Here is a 21,223-nt window from a genome sequence, read left to right on the forward strand (position 1 = left end):
ATCCTTCACCAGGGATTTGATTATCTATTTTGCACTGAAGTGAAGAGCATCTGACCCAAGATCCTTCCCACCTCTCTTAAAGTGGTGTTCTGTCACTCACCCAACCAACACATCCTAGTTCATCCCTATGCTTCTCCCATTACCAATCCCTTGTCACAGGTATCATATCGCTATGGAAGTCCCTGGTGCAAGACCTGCCCAATCCACCAACCCAGCACTGCTACACCAGTCCTGTTACATGACTATTCAACCCCATCAGAGGCTGGAGCCATGTCATATACTAACTCTACTGCAAACACTGCACAGCCTTTTATGTTGGTATGACTACCAACCAACTGTCCAACAGGGTGAATGGGCTCCACTAAACTGTTGTCAATAACAAAGTTGACCACCTGCTGGTGCAATATGCAGCTGAGCAAAATTTCCATTGCTGCTTCACAACCCAAGATTCTGGATCCTTTTCACCACCACCAGCTTCTCTGAACTACACAGATCGGAGTTATCCCTATAACAAATCATCTTGAACCCAGTCTCAGGTAATCCACTGCCCTTGTACCCTCCACTCAAATGTCTCTCCCTCCTTCATCCTGTCACCCCTCCCTATTCACATTCTCACATCACCTTCGGTGTGAGCTGACCCATTGGCTATCACAGCTATACCTGCTACACTCTGTCTTGCATTCCTAGCAGGCAAACCAGCCTCCTTGCTACCTACTAGCCATTCAATCCTAGTCCTTCTCCCTTCCTCCCACCTCCCTTTCCATCTCCCCATCCCACCCAACATTACCATCTCCACAATTAGCCTACCTTAGCAAAATTGCATTTGCACTGCCAATCTGGCCAGCACCATGTACGGCATGTGTGTGTTTGTACACACACGCAAACATAGAAGATATGACCAAGTGAGAACTATAAGAATTTGTTAATGAACATAAAGATAACGCTGTGTACACTGAGGACAGCTTTTAGAGAAGTTTTTTATTGCCTCACTACTACTGTAATCTAAACACGTTTGAACTAATACATGCACAAAGGTGAAGAGAAAAACTTATTTTTGTAGACTAGTTAAAAGCATTTGTGGAAATTAAAAATATTTGAAGTTAACATTGTCACCATTATCCTTAATATAGCAGTGACTTACATAAGGTGTAAAAAAAATTAGGTTTGGGAAGTAATAATTAAGAGAGTGACTAGATGACTATTACTGCGTCATTAGCTGGTTGGAAAGATTTTCTTCCAGTGTAATTACAGAATCAACTGTTAAGGATGAAACCAGTTTGTCTTAATATTTAGTATGGAATTTATGGTTGTGTGCTTTACTTGATAAGAAGCAATATAAGTAAGTATGAATTTGTTCTTATTACTTACTGGTATGCAATACTGCACCAATTTTTCCATGAGTCTCAAAAATGTTTTTGAAACTTAGTTTACCTACACCCTCCCGCAGAGTAGTGCGTAATTATAATATGATTATGATTACTTGTTACTTCCTCCAACTCAGAGTGAGAAACATTTCATGTGGAATCTCCACTGTTGTCAAAGCACCACAACAAAGCATCAGGTCAATTGCAGTATTTGAATCAAGGGGCGTGGATGTATGAAATTGTCATTAGGCACTGATAACAGCTGCTAACTATTATTGCTGTTATGGACAAAAACACATTTTACCTGTGTTGGCAACCACTGTCTGATGTCTAAAGTTTAATTGTGGCTTTACTGATAGCTGACATGGTAAAACTGTAGTCTCATATGTCAAATATTGAATAACACATAGTTTCCATCATTGACTATATGAACAAACACTAGTGTCCTAGCTGTCCAGCAGTAAAGGTTTGTCACTTAATTACACAATAAGTATGTGTGTCTATTGTAATTGTCACAACTTTTGATGCATGACAATTAGATATGTTTATTACAATTTTTATTGTAAATACTGAGTCACCATTTCTAATTAAAAATTTATTTTCTAATTAAAAATTTATTTCAGGGCAAGAACAAGAATATAAATATACCATGCCATAACAAGAACATAAACATAGAATTAGAAGATATTATATATATTATCACACAGGAATATAAAATCAACAACAGTATGAAATTAAAATAAAAAATAAAAAGGTAGCTGTTACTCCTAATCTTAAAAGGTAATAAAGTTTATAGAGTTACAATCTTGTTGCATCAGTCCATCCATTCAGTGATAAATGGTAATGGTTTTACAACTCCAGAATTTTTAAGGACTACTATTTTCTTCTTGTGTGCTTGTATTTGATACAGCATCAGTCTGAAATAATTAATAAGTAATAAAGTTAGTAATGAAACTAATAAAAATATACACTACAAAAATTAAGTAAAAAAGTTGTGGAAGGTGGGTTACAGTAAATAAAAGCATAGACAACAAATACAATAGGAGACTCGTGGGAAAACATGAACAAATGAAGGAAGGGGAAGAAGGAGAACAAAAAGTCTGTAACCTGTGTAAGGTCAGAGAACTGATCATCAAACTGCATCTTAGTTTCCTAAAAAACAATGTACATCAAATCATTTGAACCAAAAGCTCACCTGAATTCTATTTAAAGAAATATTAATTATTTAAAAGAAGGAATAATTACAATAAAATTAATTTTAGGACAGGTTTTCAGGATAGCCAAAGATCTGGTTAGAGCACACATATTTATGATAGCTGTAATATTTATCAATAATTTGAAAAATATTTTCTGGAGCAGTGCTAGTTGGAGATAAAACAAATGAAAATGCAGGCATCACTGTTTTTTGTATCTGGCTACCAATGGTGTGATTGGAAGGAATTCACAGGTAATAGGTACATAGACCATAGAATCATTTTCTGTGTATGGGATTTTGCTACATAGGATATCAAATTCTGAAAATATTTGTTTGGAGTGTAGCCATGTATGGAAGTGAAACATGGACGATAACTAGTTTGGACAAGAAGAGAATAGAAGCTTTCGAAATGTGGTGCTACAGAAGAATACTGAAGATAAGGTGGATAGATCACGTAACTAATGAGGAGGTATTGAAAAGGATTGGGGAGAAGAGAAGTTTGTGGCACAACTTGACTAGAAGAAGGGATCGGTTGGTAGGACATGTTTTGAGGCATCAAGGGATCACAAATTTAGCATTGGAGGGCAGTGTGGAGGGTAAAAATCGTAGAGGGAGACCGAGAGATGAGTACACTAAGCAGATTCAGAAGGATGTAGGTTGTAGTAGGTACTGGGAGATGAAGCAGCTTGCACAGGATAGAGTAGCATGGAGAGCTGCATCAAACCAGTCTCAGGACTGAAGACAACAACAACAACAACAACAACAACAACAGGATATCAGTGTTTTCACTTATTGTCATAACGCAATGTCAGCACGCTCATTTTGTAATTTTCATGGTGTGGGGTTCAGTTTCATCAATTTGGATACACTATTAAGGAAACTTTTATGAAAATAACAATTGTGTGTGTAGTTATGTTAGATTCAAATTAGCTGTAAACAATTTTATATATTTTGGTTTTTATATCGTAAAGTTGTAAAGCCTTGAAAATTATTTAATTTTTTGAAAATGCATGTTTAATCTGAGCTACTGCAATAATATTAAAATCCAAAATGTAAATTGACTGTGTAAAATCTAATGTATTTATGGTATTTGATGTATATCTGAATTATACATCTTTCTTATTTCTGCCATCTTTATCAAGAAAATGCATCTCCTATAAAGTTGAAGTTACAATGTAGCTCAAGTAGGCATCTGAACATGGAATTTGTGGCTAAAGTTTATCTCCTGTAAACAAGAGGAAGCAAATCATACATTTGTTGAAAATTAAAGAAAGTGGACAATCCAGTGACCTGAATTTTCAAGATCATATGATATGTACAAAATTGGCATACAACACAGGAGAGTAATAAAAAATGCATCACACTTGGCTATGATCAGACATCAAAGGCTTCAAAAGTAACTAGATAATTAAGTTATTAGTTGAACTATATAGAAATTGATAGGTGAGAATATAATTAGCTTTCAATTAATCCTCACTAGCTATGTAGTTGCTGGCTTTTCTACAATTTGTGTATGGAGTTATACAGAAATGTTTTCTTAGGGATGTCATAGAGAAGCTGGAAACATTTCACAAAATAATGAAACAAATAGAGAATTCTATCATGGTAGTCACAAAAATCCATGTTATAGTTGCTTGCAAAGACCAAAAATAGGATTCTGCAATTGGTGAATATTGAACACTTCATAGATTGCACTCTTCTGAGCATTTAATTCTTCCAGTTTTCAACTTTCTTCTAAATATATTGCTCAACAGTTACTATAGATTCATTATAATATTCATTATACTGCTTTTTATAATGATCTCTTCCGATAAACGTTTCAATTGTTATGCAGAACAGTTGCAAGCAAAAGGTCATAAAATGAAAAATATAAATAATTGTGTAGAATATACATATTAATAGAGTAGGTAATCTTTCAGCTGAATGCAAGAGATTAAAATAATTTGAGACATATGTTAGTTTGTATGAAACTGAAATTATAGTTTAGTATGGGATGTAATGTGTCATTTCTCTAATGCAAAAGAGAGACACCTTACTGACCTATTTACATCTATACATTTACCAAGTGATAAAATAACTGAGTTTACATTTCTTCAATTGACTTTTTAATTTTGTCATTATGCTACCAAGACATTAAATGCTTGGTGGAAACACTTTTACCCATTTTGTGTTCACAAAATGTACTTAATTATCCATTAGAAATTATGCAAATGTTTTAACAATGTACAGTGGCCATAATAGACACAGTTTTGTAGAGAGGACAGATATTAATGGTAAAGCTCATAAAGGAGAAGACATATAACAACATGATTGTCCAAGGAACAAAGATGTTTTTATTTCCTAGAACCTGATTTCATCAGCAATTGATATGGTGCAACAGCAGTCAATAGAAATACTCTGACACTGCCCCTCTGATAGTATCCTTACGATTATATGATGTAATTATGCATAAATCAAAACTTACTGATCTAAGTTTTTTTTTGGAAGATCAAGAATGTGACAAGATTAATTTAGTTTGTAACTCATGTAAGTTAAGATTACTCCTACTTCCCGCCATGAACCATAGACCTTGCCATTGGTGGGGAGGCTTGCGTGCCTCAGCGATACAGATAGCCGTACCATAGTTGCAACAACAGTGGAGGTGTATGGTTCCTGAAGAGGGGCACCAGCCTTTTCAGTAGTTGCAGGGGCAACAGTCTGGATGATTGACTGATCTGGCATTGTAATATTAACCAAAACAGCCTTTCTGTGCTGGTACTGTGAACAGCTGAAAGCAAGGAGAAACTACATCCATAATTTTTTCCAACGGCATGCAGCTTTTCTTTATGGTTAAATGATGATGGTGTCCTCTTCGGTAAAATATTCTGGAGTAAAATAGTCTCCATTCTGATGTCCAGGTGGGGACTACTCAGGAGGACATCATTATCAGAAGAAACAAAACTGGTGTTCTGCAGATCAGAGTGTGGAATGTCAGATCCCTTAATTGGGCAGGTAGGTTAGAAAATTTAAATAGTAAAATGGATAGGTTAAAGTTAGATATAGTGGGAATTAGTGAAGTTATGTGGCAGGAGGAACAAGACTTCTGGTCAGGTGAATACAGGGTTATAAATTCAAAGTCAAATAGGGATAATGCAGGAGTAGGTTTAATAATGAAAAAAAATTGGAGCACTGGTAAGCTACTATAAACAGCATAGTGAATGCATTGTTGTAGCAAAGGTAGACATGAAGGTCATGCCTACCACAGTAGTACAAGTTTATATGCCAACTAGCTCCACAGATGATGAAGAGTTTGAAGAAATAGGTTTCTATGCCAATTAGCTCTGCAGATGATAAGAAATGTATGATGAAAGAAAAGAAATTATTCAGACAGTGAAGGGAGATGAAAACTTAATAGTCATGGGGGAATGGAATTCTCAATATGGAATGGGGGTAAGGAATGAAAGAGGAAGACACCTGGTGGAATTTTGCAAAGAGCATAACTTGGTTTAAGAATAATGGAAGAAGGTTAGATACATGGAAGAGGCCTGGAGACACTGGAAGGTTTCAGATACATTACAAAATGGTAAGACAGAGACTTAGGAACCTGGTTTTAAATTGTAAGACATTTCCAGGGCAGATGTGGACTCTGACCACAGTTTGTTGGTTATGAACTAATCTAAACTGAAGAAACAGCAAAAATGCAAAACTTTACGGAAATAAGACTTGGATAAACAGAAAGAACTAGAGATTGTGGAGAGTTTCAGAGAAAGCATTAGGGAATGATTGACAAGAACAGGGGAAAGAAATACAGTAGAAGAAGAGTGAACAGCTTTGACAGATGAACTAGTGAAGGCATCAGAGAATCAAGTAGGTAAAAAGATGAGGGCTACTAGAAATCTGTAAGTAATGGAAAATATATTGAATTTAATTGGTGAAAGGAGGAAATATTAAAATGCAGTAAATGGAGCAGGCATAAATGAACACAAAAGTCTCAAAAATGAGATCAACAGGAAGTGTAAAACAGCTAAGTAGGGATGGCCAGAGGACAAATTTAGCGACGAAGAGCCATATATCACTAGGTGTACGATATATACCACCTACAGCAAAATTAAATAGATATTTGGAGAAAAGAGAACCACTTGATGAATATCACGAGCTCACATAGAAAACCAGTTCTAAGCAGAGAAGGGAATGCAGGAAGGTGGAAGGGGTATATAGAGGGTCTGTGCAAGGGCGATGTACTCAAGGGCAGTATTATGAAACTGGAAGAGGATGTAGATGAAGATTAAATGGGTGATACAACACTGTGTGAAGAATTTGACAGAGCACTGAAAGAACTAAGTTGAAACAAGGCCATAAGAGTACAGAACATTCTATTAGAACTACTGATAGCCTTGGGAGAGCCAGCCCTGACAAAACTCCACCATCTGGTGAGCAAGATGTATGAAACTGGAAAAGTACCCTCAGACACCAAGAATGCAGGAATTGACAGGTGTGAAAATTACTGAACTATCAGTTTGATAAGTCACAGCTGCAAAACACTGACACAAATTCTTTACAGATGAATGAAAAACTGGTACAAGCCAACCTTGGGGAAGATAGTTTGGATTCCATAGAAATGTTGGAACACGTGAGGAAATACTAACCCTATGACTTATGATGTAGAGAGGTTAAGGAAAGGCAAACCTACATTTCCAGCATTTGTATACTCAGAGAAAGCTTTTGACTGGAATGCTCTCTTTCAAATCCTGAAGGTGCCAAGGGTAAAATACAGGGAGTGAAGGCTATTTACAATTTGTACAGAAGCCGGTTGGCAGTTATAAGAGTCAAGGGACATGAAAGACAGCAGTGATTGGGAAGCGAGTGGGACTGGGTGTAGCCTATCCATGATGTTATTCAGTCAATACATTGAGCAACCAGTAATGGAAACAAAGAAAAATTTTGAGTAGGAATTAAAATCCATGTAGAACAAATAAAAACTTTGAGGTTTGCCGATGATACTGTAATTCTGTCAGAGACATCAAAGGGCCTGGAAGAGCAGTTGAATGGAATAGACAGTCTCTTGAAAGGAGAATATAAGATGAACATCAACAAAAGCAAAACTGGGATAATGGAATGTAGTCAAATTAAATCAGGTGATTCTGAGGGAATCGGATTGGGAAAAGAGACACTTAAAGTAGTAGATGAATTTTGCTATTTTGGGAGCAAAATAACTGATGATGGTTGAAGTAGAGTGGATATAAAATGTAGACTGGCAATGGCAAGAAAAGTGTTTCTGAAGAAGAGAAATTTATTAACATGGAGTATAGATTTAAGCATCAGGAAGTCTTTTCTTAAAGTATTTGTATGGAGTGTAGCCATGTATGGATGTGAAACATGGACAATAAATAGTTTGGACAAGAAGAGAATAGAAGCATTAAAAATGTGGTGCTACAGAACAATGCTGAAGATTAGATAGGTAGACCATGTAACTAATGAAGTACTGAATGGAACTGGGGAGAAGAGGAATTTGTGGCACAATTTGATGTGTTGAAGGGACTGTTTAGGAGGATGTGTTCCGAGGCATCAAGGGATTACCAATTTAGTATTGGAGGGCAGTGTGGAGGGTAAAAATGGTGGAGGGACACCAAGAGGAATACACTAAGCAGATTCAGAAGTATGCAGGGTGCAGTAGTTACTTGGAGATGAAGAAGCTTGCACAGGATAGAGTAGCATGGAGGGCTGCATCAAACCAGTCTCTGTACTAAAGAAGATGACGACGTCGATGTCGACGACGATGACGACGTCGACGTCGACGACGACGTCGACGACGTCGACGACGATGACGACGACGACGACGCCAACGCCAACGAAAAGAGGAACAACAACAACAACAACAACAACAACAACAACAACAACAAAAACTCTTATTTAGAGAATAATTACATGTAAGCACAATTTTGCAAAAAAAATCATATTAATTAACATTTTGTTACTAAACTAGGTATTGCAGAGAAATTTTAACACAACGGCACCACATGGGAGCTTGACCAGGGGCAAGGAGATGGGGATAAAAGGAACATGCTCCACAAAATCCACAAATCCAACAATCCTGGATGCTCCATTGTGGCTGGTTATTGTGCCACCACTGAAAGAATTTCTGCACTCATTGATCAACACCTCCAACCAATTGCCAGTAACCTACCCTCCCATGTCAAAGACATCAAGCACTTCCTTCACCAGCTCTCCACCATCCCCACCCCTTTATCTCCTGGATCCCGACTCATCACTGTTGACGCCACCTCCTTATACACCAACATCCCTCATGCCCATGGTCTTACTGCTATTGAACACTACTTTTGTCTACAGCCTTCAGACTCCAAACCCACTACCTCATTCCTCATACAGCTTACTGACTTTAGCCTAACCAACAACTACTTCTCATTTGAAGGGAAGATATATAAACAAATCTGCAGCACTGTAATGAGCACCTGCATGGCACCTTCCCATGCCAACATTTTAATGGGACATGTAGAGGAGACCTTCCTAGTCTCCCAAAACACCAAACCACTAGTCAGGTTCAGGTTCATTGATAATATCTTCATGATCTGGATCCAGGTCCAAGATGCCCTATCTTTATTCCTTCACAACCTCAACTCCTTGTCCCACATCTGTTTCACATTGTCCTCCTGAACACAGCATGTCACCTACCTAGATGTTGACCTCCTCCTCTCTGATGGCTCCATCTGCACTTCTGTCCACATTTAACACCCCAACAACCAACAGTACCTGCATTTTGAAAGCTGTCATCCCTGTCATACCCAAAAATCCCTCCCATATAGCCTGGATACCCAAGGACAGTGTATCTGCAGTGCCAAAAACTATCTTCCTCAGTATGCTGATGGTCACACCAAGAACTTCACAGATAGGCACTCTCCCTCTGACCTAGTCTGCAAACAGATCTCCCATGCCATTGCCCTTTACAACCCCATCCTTCCACCACCCCGAAAACCCAGCCACAAAGGAGTGTCCCCTTTTTCACCCAGTGCCACCCCGAACTGGGACAACTGAATCATGTCCTTCACCAGGGCTTTGATTATCTATCATCATGTCCTGAAATGAAGGACATCCTACCTGAGATACTTCCCACCCCTCTTAAGAGTGGTGTTCTGTTGCCAACCCAACCTCCACAGCAACCTATTCCATCCCTATGCTACTCCCAATCCCAACCCCTTGCCACAAGGATCATATCCCTGTGGAAGGTCCAGGTGCAAAACCTGCTAAATCCACCTATCCAGCACTTCCTATTCCAGTCCTGTCACATGTTTATCCTACCCCATCAGGGGCCGAGCCACCTGTGAAAGCAGCCATGTTATTTACCAGCTCTGCTGCAATCATGACCACCAACCAGCTGTCCACCAGGATGAGTGGCCACAACCAAACTGTGGCCAGGAGCAAAAGTATACCACCCTGTGACACAACATGCAGCTGAACATTACACACTTGATTACAATGGCTACTTCACTACCCGAGCCATCTGGATCTTTCCCTGCGCCATCACCAGCTTTTCTGAACTTATCCTTACAACACATTCTCCACTCCCATAATTATTCTGGCCTCAACTTATGGTAACATACTGCCCCACACCCTCCACCCAACAGTTTCCTTATGTCCTATCATCTCCTGCCCATTCTTGTCTCCCATCTTCTTTATTTGCAGTCCTCTGTCAACACATCCACCCGTCTTTCCCCACTACTCTCATTTTTTGTTCCTTTTTTACCCACCTTCTTGCCTCACAACCTCCTGACAATATGTCTAGCCTAGTCCCTGCACTATACCTAGTCTAGTCCCTGCACGCTCACCAGACAGCGTGCGCCTCTCTCCCCACCCATACACTACTATCCCTACCCCTTCCCCTTCCCCTTCCTGTTCTCCTTTCCCTACCCCTTCCCTTCTCCTCCCCTCCCCTGTCCCTGCTCCCTCCAGATTGCTGCCTGCATCCCATTTGTTGTTGCATTATGGCCTGAGAAGTTGGAGTTGGTGGTCATGTGTGCGGGATGTGTCCTTGCTTACTTTTGTGTGTGTGTGTGTGTGTGTGTGTGTGTGTGTGTGTGTGTGTGTGTGTGTGTGTGTGTGTGTGTGTGTGTGTGTGTTGTGTGTGTCTACTGATGAAGACTTTGAAAGCTACAGGTGAACATCTTTTAATCATGCTTGTCTGCAACTTGACGTATCTTCTTTACAGTAAGAAGCAGTCTATCTTTCTCTACATTGTTAATTATTTTTCAGTCATTTCAGTCATCTCTCATGCAGCTGATCATTTGGGCATAATTTGGAATTGTGCATTCAGTGAGTTCTTGCTAAATATATAGCTTATATTTCCACAGTTTCAGGAAGTCCATTTTTCCATTTAATGAGCCCATAAACTTGAACTTTTAGCTTCATTTGCCATTTTTATGGAGACTAATGTAAAAATGTGTGACAAAAAATAGATTTTCCAATTTCATCATATGTTATTCTTTCAGCTTCTGAAGATCAGTTGTGAATCATTTTACTACTGAATAACCTGCAAGAAATAAGGAACAGTCACAAACACATGACCATTGTGCATTTGAGACTTAACTGTACGATTTGTTCACTTACTCATGTTTGAGCAGTGTCATGGACAGGAACCTCAAGGTACATTGTCCACAGTAACTTGAAGACATGAGAAACTGACAAAACTTCATGGTAGAAAGTGACATTGGCAGAACAGCGAGTGGAAGTGATCATTATCCAGATGGTCCAAGTAGATGCATGTGGATGGGACCAGTATGGTGCACAATGAAAGCAACAGAGACAAATAAGTACCGGCTTCATTGGTTTTATAAAGAGTAGTTATCAGGGTTACTAGCCATGCTAGGTGAAATTACTTAGTTATCAAGAAATAATGGTTGAAAAATCATAAAAGTTTGCCTAGGAGCCCAAAATCTTGTGAAGGGAGGTGGGCGGGATAGGGCGAGGGAATATATGGGAAAATCTTGGGGCCTTTTTTAAATACAGCACAACTGACAGTGTTATAGAGGACTTCGAAACTGTGAAAAAGAATTTTGGGAGCAAATGGTAAGAAAATCAGTGAAACCAAAAATAAATTCAAACAAAATTGGAGGGAACAGGGAAGGAACTGATAACTGAGAGTCCAGTTACCCTGAAGCTTTGTGGAAAATGAAAACTAAATCACAAACTTTATTTATTCATTCACAGACAATGTGAATAGTATGGGTGTCATAAAAATATTCAGAGTATAAATACACGCATAAAATATTTATTCTATTGCATATTTTACAGATTTTGTCAGCATTATTTTGTTTAACAGCTATTGGTTCAAAATCATTTTTCTAATTTATTTAGAAGATAATCATCAACACTACAAACAATTTTGTTAATAAATAGTTTTTTAACCTTTTGTGGAGGTATGTAAGTCACATTTCTTTTGATTATTCAGCGAGTCTTTCATATAACTTTGTCATAAAACACATTGTTGAGCTTTCTTTTTCTTTTTCATGCTGAAACATAAGTGGCAACTGTATCTGGCCCAGTGCCCCTGTATCTGCATCTACTTCTAAGTACATACTGTGCATACTGCTGTGAAAGGCATGTAACAGGATGTACCATACTGTATGACATATCACAGTTTTTTCCTGTTCCATTTGTGCGCAGAAAGATTGATTTCTTACATATCTCTGTGTGTGAAGTAATTAGTCTAGTTTAGTTTCATGGTTCCTATGTGAGGGATGCATAAGGGTAGAGGCAGTTAAAGTATATTCCTAAATAATTCATGTAATATTGGTTCTTGAATCTTTGTAAGTAGGCTTTTGTGACATTAATAGTACTTATCTTCAAGTGTCTGCCAATATAGACTTTTCAGACTTTATATGAAATTTTTCCTTTGAGTCAACAAATCTGTGACCATTTGTGCTGTCTTCTTTCTATATACTTTTTACTTGCCCCACTTAGTATGTGTCCCACACATGCAGCCAATATTCTAAGATGTGATGTAGAACTGTTTTATATGTAGTCTCCTATGCATTTTACTGCATTTTCCTATTATCTTGCCAATATACTGTGGTCTGATGACTGATTTATCTATGATTGAGCCTATTCCATTATGCTACTTAATATTGCCACACAAGGTTACAAATGTGTTGTGAATTGACTAATTCCAATTGTGTCGTGTTGATATGGCTGTGATAGGATATTATCTTCCTGTATTTTGTGATGTGTGCAGTTTTACATTTATGAAAATGTAAAGCAAGTTGCCAATCTCTGAACCACTTTGAAATGGAGAGCTGCTTAGATTTTGTGCAGGTTTTTTCAGACAGTACTTCACTACAGATAATCATCTGAAAAAAGTTTGAAATTACATTTAATATTGCCTACCAAATTACTCACGTGCAATATGAGCATTATGAAGCAAAATAGACTGTCCTGGGGCATGCCTTATGTTACATGTGCACATGAATCTCCTTCCAAGATAACACAGTGCATAGTTCCTGTACCTCAAACAGTGGGTTAGCAAACATAGCTTGTGCCCAGGACATGAAGATTTGTTATCAAACCTCCATCTCTAGTCCCCCATTCACATCAGCATCCAGAGTATGACACTAAACTTTGTTCCCCCCCCCCCCCCCCCCTCCTCCCTCCCCCCGATAAATACACGTGGTAATAAAATACATACAAATTACTCTAATAATAATATATTTTCCGAAAAATCTTGTTTGTCTTGAAGACCACTTGGGGATCTTCTGCAAGTGACGTCTCGGACATGATGGACCTCCTTGCCCCCTCCACCCCCCGTCCTCCTTGATATGCCACTTATCATAAACCTTCCCCCCCTCCACCTTTCTGTTACCAACAATGATCACCAATTTTTCTTGTACAAATGTTTAGGAATTCTATCACTAATTTATTGCATCCATTTTAAGTTAGAAGGAAGTTCATAACAAGACTTGAAACTAAAAAAATGAACTCATCTGGTTCTTGCAGGTCTTAATCAAAATTATGGCTTGTTCGGTATTATTTTCATCTAGTTGGTATGATGGGTTCAGTTTCTGACAAATAAGAACTCTCTCATGTAATGAAGCTTTCTTATTGTGTTCTCATCATACTTGAGTATAATTTCACAGTTTCTACTCCCATGCTTTAACATCACATTTTCATGACAAATGTTTCACAAAATTCCTCTGTAACCCACTGGAACACTACTTCTTCTGATACTCCATAGCTGGCTAATACACAATGACTACTGCTGGCAATACTCATTAACAGACTGTACTGTACTAATACACAAAAATCAGTAACAAAATTAGTTATCATAGCTCACAGGCATCTAAATATGTCAATCTTTACATCCAAAGAAATATGTATAGTATCAATATGATCTGAATTATTTCCAAAAAGGTAGAAAAATATTTAAAATTTCATAAAAACAATGGTTATAGGAAACAATAAGTGTTATATTAATGGTGTATCAAGGAGGTAAACACCTTATTATCTGGTGTATCATAATCTATGATAATCCACAAAATATGAGGTATCTGTGTAGCTCCATTACAGACACCAAAAGATCCTCAGTCCAGTGTCATATTTTGTTTGATACCTCATATGATTTCAATCACAAAAGTTGGTGTGGTACTGAGACAAATGCTTTTTGGAAATCAAGAAATAATGCATCCACCTGACTACCTTCACCTATGAGTTTCAGCATGACATTTGCAAAAAAACTCATCAGGTTTCTCATGACTGATATTTTATGATACATATTGGAGGAGGTATCCTGTTAAAATAATTCATTATTATCAAGCTCAGAATGTGTTCTAAAATTCTACAACATGTCTGTCAGTGCTATTGAGTTCTGTGTGTCACTTTCATTATTCTTTTTCTAGACAGCCAGACTTATGCTTTCTTCTGACCACTGGGCACATTATTTTATTCATGGGCTTCTCAGTATATTATGGTTAAAATGAAGGTAACTCAGCTGAGTACAGAAACTAATAGTGCTTCCATAGGCCCTGGAGCCTAGTATATTCCTAAAATTTACTGCTGTGTATACAGATGATGCCACATTTGTACAGAATTGTAAGCATGGTCTTATTTCTTCACTTCTATGTATGCAGATGCTGTGCTTAAGTATTACACCCTGTATCACAAGCTTTTTCATGAATATTTATTTCCAGAATTCAACATAATGTGATGACACACCAAAAAGGTGTAACACATTATTAAATAATTGTTATTTTGTAGTCAATGACAAAGATAAATACTAGTTTTTGTCTGTTTGTTTATCTGAATATTCTTATTCAGTTTACTCATGAAGAAAAAAGATGTTACAGGACTGTCTGAAACTGCTGGTAACACACTGATAGTAGGATTGATTGCGACACACACATATGTTTTTGTATTGTATCTGAAACATAAAGACTTACTGAATGTCTATGTTGTGGAGCTTTCCTCTTTTTCCTCAGGTACCATACACCAAAAATAGCAATACCTGTGACAATCATTACTACTCCCGCTGTTGTTCCTATAACGGCACCTAGAGACCAAGATGAATCTGCAAAAAATAAGACTTCAGTATAGTAGAACACTGGAAAAATATACAAAACTTTAACAAAAAAAGGCATTCCCAGCAAATGTGCAGCCATTGACCTACTACAGATCACATTTCTTTTATTAATCGTTTAGACACTGTGGATCCCTGCAGAAACAAAATTTTAAGATCAGCACATCATTATGTCATTGATAAGTTAATTAGTTAGTTAATTAGTTACTTGATCCATTGATTAAATTCATGATAAACATTATGATGTATATACAACCAAAGAAATAAAAAGTAGTATTTATACAGCTATGTGTTGGCCACTTACAGGTTTGTTACTTTTTTTTAATAACAACTAATTACCTCAACTCAAGAATACCTTTAGGGTGTAGAAAGAGTTGTTAAAAGAAACAACTTTAATCCATATCTGAAAACAATTCTGCTACCTGTGAGACATTTTATTTCCATGGGTAGGCTGTCAAAGAGTTTTGTAGCTGCATGTTTGACACCTTTCTGTGCCAGAATTAAGATTCACTAAAGAGTAATGAAGATCTTTTTTCTTCCAGTATGAATATTTCTGTGACTCTCAAATTTTGATACATCATTGATGAAATTTCATAAATGAATAAATGTACTGTGAGGCCATGACCTAATATTCCCAGCTGCTTAAATTGATAACTGCTTGCTTAAAGTGATTCCCACTAGATGTACAAGATGAGAGCAAAAAGCAAGGGAAATTTTAGTTCTGCAGGCTTTATATATCAGATTTTCAATTTTATTTTGTCTTGTTGGCACACATGTTCCTGATGTATGTTTGCAGTTTCAGCTGTTTTGAATATTTAGTTATTGCTGACAATTGAAAAGGCTCTACTTATTTCCAAATGCTCACTGAATTTTTATTTTCAAAATACGTGGATCAAAGAATTTACATTAAAGGGATAAAACGCAGCACTGCATTGAAAATGTTGACTGTGGCTTTTGATGAATCTGCTATGAGTAAGACAAGAGTTTAAAAGAAGTATAAACTTTTTAAAGAAGATTGAGAAATGTGGATTATGATCACTCTGGATGCCCTAGCTCATCAATTACAGATAACAATATGGAATAAATAAAGTAAATGGTTCTAGAAAATTGCCAAATCATCATCAGTGAGGTTTCTGATGATATCAGCATATTCCTTGTCTCATGCCAAGCAATATTTTCAGATGATTTGGGCTGAATCATGTAGTAGCAAAGTTTGGTCTGAAATTGTTAAATTTGGACCAAAAACTATGTCTCATAGACATCACTCAGGAATTGGTAAATGAAGTTGACAATGATCCAGAAGTTCTAAATAAAGTTATAACCGGTGAAAAAAACATGGATATATGGTTGTACCATTAAAACCAAAGCCCAAATATCCCGATGGAAATTGCCTGAAGGCCCAAGACCGTAAAAAGTTCGACTAGTTTCATCACATGTGAAGGTTCTTCTTACTATTGTATTTGATTACAATGGGATTGTGCATTGTAAGTTCCTGCCTTATGGTCATACAATCAATAAGGAGTACATGCTGTTAAGGTGAAGCAGTCCAAAAGAGAACAACCAGAATTGTGGCAAAACCACTCATGGAAATTGTGGCATGATATTTCTCCCACCCATACCTCAATATTCCTTGAACATGGCACCCTGCGACTTCTTTCAATTGCTGATACTGAAGAGGGCCTTGAAAGGATGTTTTTTCGGCACCACTGATGAGACAGAAATAGAATATCTGAAGAAGGTGAACAACATGACAAAAAGTGCATTCCAGAAGTGCTTCCAAGAATGGAAAAAGTGCTGGCACAAGTATATTATATCTGAGGTGGATTACTTTGAAGGGAACAGAGTTGATGTTGATGAGCAGATAAAGATCCTTTAATATATTAAAAAAACTCCCATTTCATTTTGATGACACCTCAAATTTGTGCGAACTACACACATAATTCTAATTACTTTCTTTTGTGCAATGAATATCTTTTACCTAAGCAAGACGTTACCCCAGAATATTATCCCATAAGACATGAATGAATGAAAATATGTTAAATGTCTTAATTTACTGACTTCTGTATTCCCAAAGCTAGCAATTATTCTTATTGCAAAAGTAACTGAAACTAAACATTTCAGCAAGTCTTTTTCCAATTTCAATTTTTATCAATATGCACACCTAGGAACTTAGAATTTTCTGTCATGTTTATTGGTATACTAGGTAAGTAGGAGGAGGGATTATTTTGACAATACAAAACTAGATGAGCTGCATTTTTTCAAACTTTAAAGGTAGCCTATTTGTGCAAAACCACTCACTAACTTTCACAAAAACATAATTTACCATTTCCTGTGTTGGTGTTTCTTTGCTCAGCTTCATAACAATACTTTTGTCATCTGCAAACAGAAATAATTCTGCCTTCTGTTCCAGATAAAATGGCAGATCATTAACATAAAGCATTGAGCCAATGATCAAAACCTGTGGGACTCCTATTGTTATTTATCACCTGCAAATGATATGATATATCCCTGAACAGCCTGGAGTAACTTTCTGCATTCTGTTTCTTAAATGAGAGCTAAACTAGCCATTTTCTGAACTATGTATTCCATTAAAACCTTAACTTTTCTAATAGAATATTATGACTGACACTGTTGAATGCCATTGTTAAGTCACAGAAGATCCCATTTGTTGATTTTTATCATTTAAAGATTTTGTTATGTGCTCAGTAAATGTATAAATAGCTGGATCATTAAATGACCCATATGAAATACAAACTGTGATTTGCTAAGTAGCCTATTACTACACATAGGCTGACAATCCTAAAGAACATCACTTTCTTAAAAATTTTACAAAATGAGGTTATGAATGACATGGGGGAATAGTTACTGACAGCTGTAGAGTTGCCCTTTCTATACAGAAGTCTTACAGTAGCAAACTTCAATCTTTTTGGAAAAATTCCACGAGTTGATGATGCTTTACATAAGGGACTAAGAACATTACATACTACAGGTCCAAAATTTTGTAGCATCTTATTGAAGGTATCATCCAAACCATATGAACTTGTAGCAACGACAAGGTCATAAAAAGTTAAATATAATCAAAACAATCCCCATGCAAAAGAATGGGAGGTTTGGGTTCTTTGGAAAAAGAGAGAGTAGTTTGATCTCATAAATGCAAAGTGTTCGTATTTGCCTAGCGCTATGTGAAGCAATATTCAATAAAGTTCTTATTGTTCACTAAACAAGGTCTATTCAACCATCATTAGATATGATCCACTGAGACAACAATAACTACAAACTTTTTACAGTCATGATGATCATGGGGATGAGGAATTAATTAATGTAGCACTAAATGTCCTCTGTAGTGCTTTTTCTGTGAATTTTTTCACTTTAGCTTGTGAATTATTTTCAACAGTTTTCTCACATATTTTTCAAAACTACTTATTAAAACTGTGTGCTATACATGCTCTCTCCTTTACAGTGCTCACATCCCCTTTAACAGAATTAGTGTCACCTTCTATGGCTCCTTTCTCTGTTTCTCTTTTACCAGCATTCCATATGGATTCCATTGTATTACCTGATCTGCCAGTGTCAGACAAGATGTGCTTACTCTTGTATATCATTTTTACAACTTTTACATTTTGCAGTTCTGCCTATAATAAGGAAGTATTTCTGAGTCATTACTTGTTCTGCCTATGTTGTGATTGCCCTTCTTTCATTTTGAAGAGACTATGATGCCTGTAGTTATTCCAGATCTCTTTAATGTCTTGCAATTCTTTAATTTAATTATCTTGTCAAGAAAACTATTGTCAAAAAGACATAAAAATTTATTATGAAATATAAACATCACCCAAGTCAAAATTTTAAAAATTTCATTAAAATATGCAGTATTTTTTGTCATTGATTAGAGTGTTTTGAACTGTACATGGAACTAAGTTTTGTAATGTGACTATGCTTCATGATCTAACACTCCATTTACCACTGGATATGCATGTATCTCTTTAACTTCCTCTTGTTGAATGTATGCGTTATCTATAATGGTGCTAATATCTTGAACATATTGGATAGGAAAATTTATGATTGATACCAAGTTATAAGTAGCTAAAAGCACCTCTAGATCACTTTTCATTGAATAAATATACATTTAAATCAACTCAAATTAATAATCCCTTCCTTGTGCCTGACACAGACACAATTAATCATCAAAAATTTACAAAGATTTCCCAACTGTCCAATGGGGACCTGTATACTGTAACAATAAATTTATCAATAGTAACTCACAAGCACATGTTTCTATATCCTGATCTATTCAGAATTTACTTATTATTGTATTTATATACATTTTTTATAAATGTGACAACTCATCTTCTTTGTAAACCAAATCAATATGTATATGCAACTAACCATAACTACATACATTACGATTATATATCCCTGGGGTTATACGGTGTCAGACAGAGACTGTCTCTGAATTTCTGGAACATTGTAATAAGTAGACCTCAATTATCACATATTGTTAATCTGTGTATTATGTCACTTTATACTATAATTTCCTGTGATTGTGTTGATCAAGTAGTTTCACTTAAAAACTACTGCTTCATAGATATGAGCAATGAGGTACATCAATTTATATTATTATGTACTTTTATTATGTTGATTGTGTAGTCACAATGATTACTAAAATCACAAATTAATAATATTTACTCCTTGTCCTATATAATGTGTACAAACAATTTACTAAAAATGGTTTCATGTACCAAATAAATAAATAAAATGAATGACATCAACATCTTTACAACTACTAGGAGTTAGGGAATTGTACTGCATACTTATCATCTCCTGCTACATGGTCATCACAGATCTTATTTCTAGGTAGATATCTGGCACTGGTGATAAAGATTTATACTATTTTAGCTTCCCTGCATTTTTAAACATCTACTGTTCATATAATTCAGTTTAAAAATTTCACTTAATGCCAAGGTTGAGAAAAATCGAAATGTCGTACAGGTAACACTGACATACCATGCTGACTGCCAAAATAATTATCAGGTGATACTGAATACAAATTTTTCCAGCAATAGCAACAAAATGCATTTCAAATGCTGCTGGATCTTTTACAGTGTGCAATTTGCACTCAATCAATAACAGGCCCACAAGAGATAAAGCGTGTCTTGACAATATTTTTGTCAACTTCAAAACTGCAGAAGAATCAGGCGATGTTACAGCATTTCCATTTTCAGATCATGACTCTGTATCTTTAAACTATACAAGTAGGTTCTGTATTGATAAGAGTAACATTCCTAAGCCTGTCCCAAAAGTTATAATCACCAGACGTGTCACAGATGACAAAATTGTTCCGTTTTGTAAGTCCCTTGCTGAGAGAGACTGGTTTAACCAATGTAATGGTGACACAAATTATAGTCCTAATGCTGATTTGTCAGGGAAACTATTATTTGAGAGATTTTTTAAAACATTTCTGATGCAATTTAATGACAACATCCTCATAAAGAAATGCAAATTAACTGACAAAGGCTTTACAAACAGGGCTACAAACAGACAAAAATCCAGTGTTGCACAATATATTAGCAATCAGAAACAGAACATGTCAGATTAGCCTATATGAAACGCAGGAATGAGGATAAAAAAGCCATTGTGGAAGCCAAAAAACACGTAATTTCAATACCATTGATAATTCCACAATTAAGTGCAAAGCTGCATGGAAATTAATAAATGGTGTGACTGAAGATGTAAGAAGCAAAAAACTTAAAATAAGTCTCCAAAAATTAAATGATTTCTTTATTAAGGCACATTTATGTTCTCCGAGGTCTCGCCTATTCTTGTCCTAAGTATTTTAAAATGGTTGAAATGACATATCCTTTAATATACTAAAGAAAGTACTAAGACTATATTGTGTACCCCATAACATTCTGTATAAATAAATGTATATCTGTTGGCTATTTCCCAAAGACCTCAAAGTGGCTAGGGTAGTTCCAATATATAAAAAGGGAGATATAGACTCACCTTCCAGTTACAGACCAATCTCCATAGTCCCAGCTTTTCCTAAAATACTGGAATGTGTAATTTACCAACAGATATCTGTTTATTTTGAAAAATTAGGAATAATTAGTG

At 36.4% G+C, this 21,223-nt stretch overlaps 1 protein-coding gene across 1 annotated transcript in view; it reads right to left on the reverse strand.

Annotated features, from left to right (window-relative positions):
• Window positions 1-1,994: 1,994 nt before the first annotated feature.
• The window catches only part of LOC126355327 (uncharacterized), a 234,927-nt gene continuing 215,698 nt past the window's right edge, over window positions 1,995-21,223 (reverse strand). Inside the window, exons 14-15 of the mRNA XM_050005621.1 lie at window positions 14,979-15,106; window positions 1,995-2,281 (exon numbers count right to left, since the gene is read on the reverse strand). Coding sequence (XP_049861578.1) covers window positions 2,231-2,281; window positions 14,979-15,106 — 179 coding nt within the window. The 3' untranslated portion in view covers window positions 1,995-2,230. The remainder of the gene's footprint in view (window positions 2,282-14,978; window positions 15,107-21,223) is intronic.

The sequence above is a fragment of the Schistocerca gregaria genome, chromosome 3 (genome assembly GCF_023897955.1).
Source record: "Schistocerca gregaria isolate iqSchGreg1 chromosome 3, iqSchGreg1.2, whole genome shotgun sequence".
NCBI classification, from domain to species: Eukaryota; Metazoa; Arthropoda; class Insecta; order Orthoptera; family Acrididae; genus Schistocerca; species Schistocerca gregaria.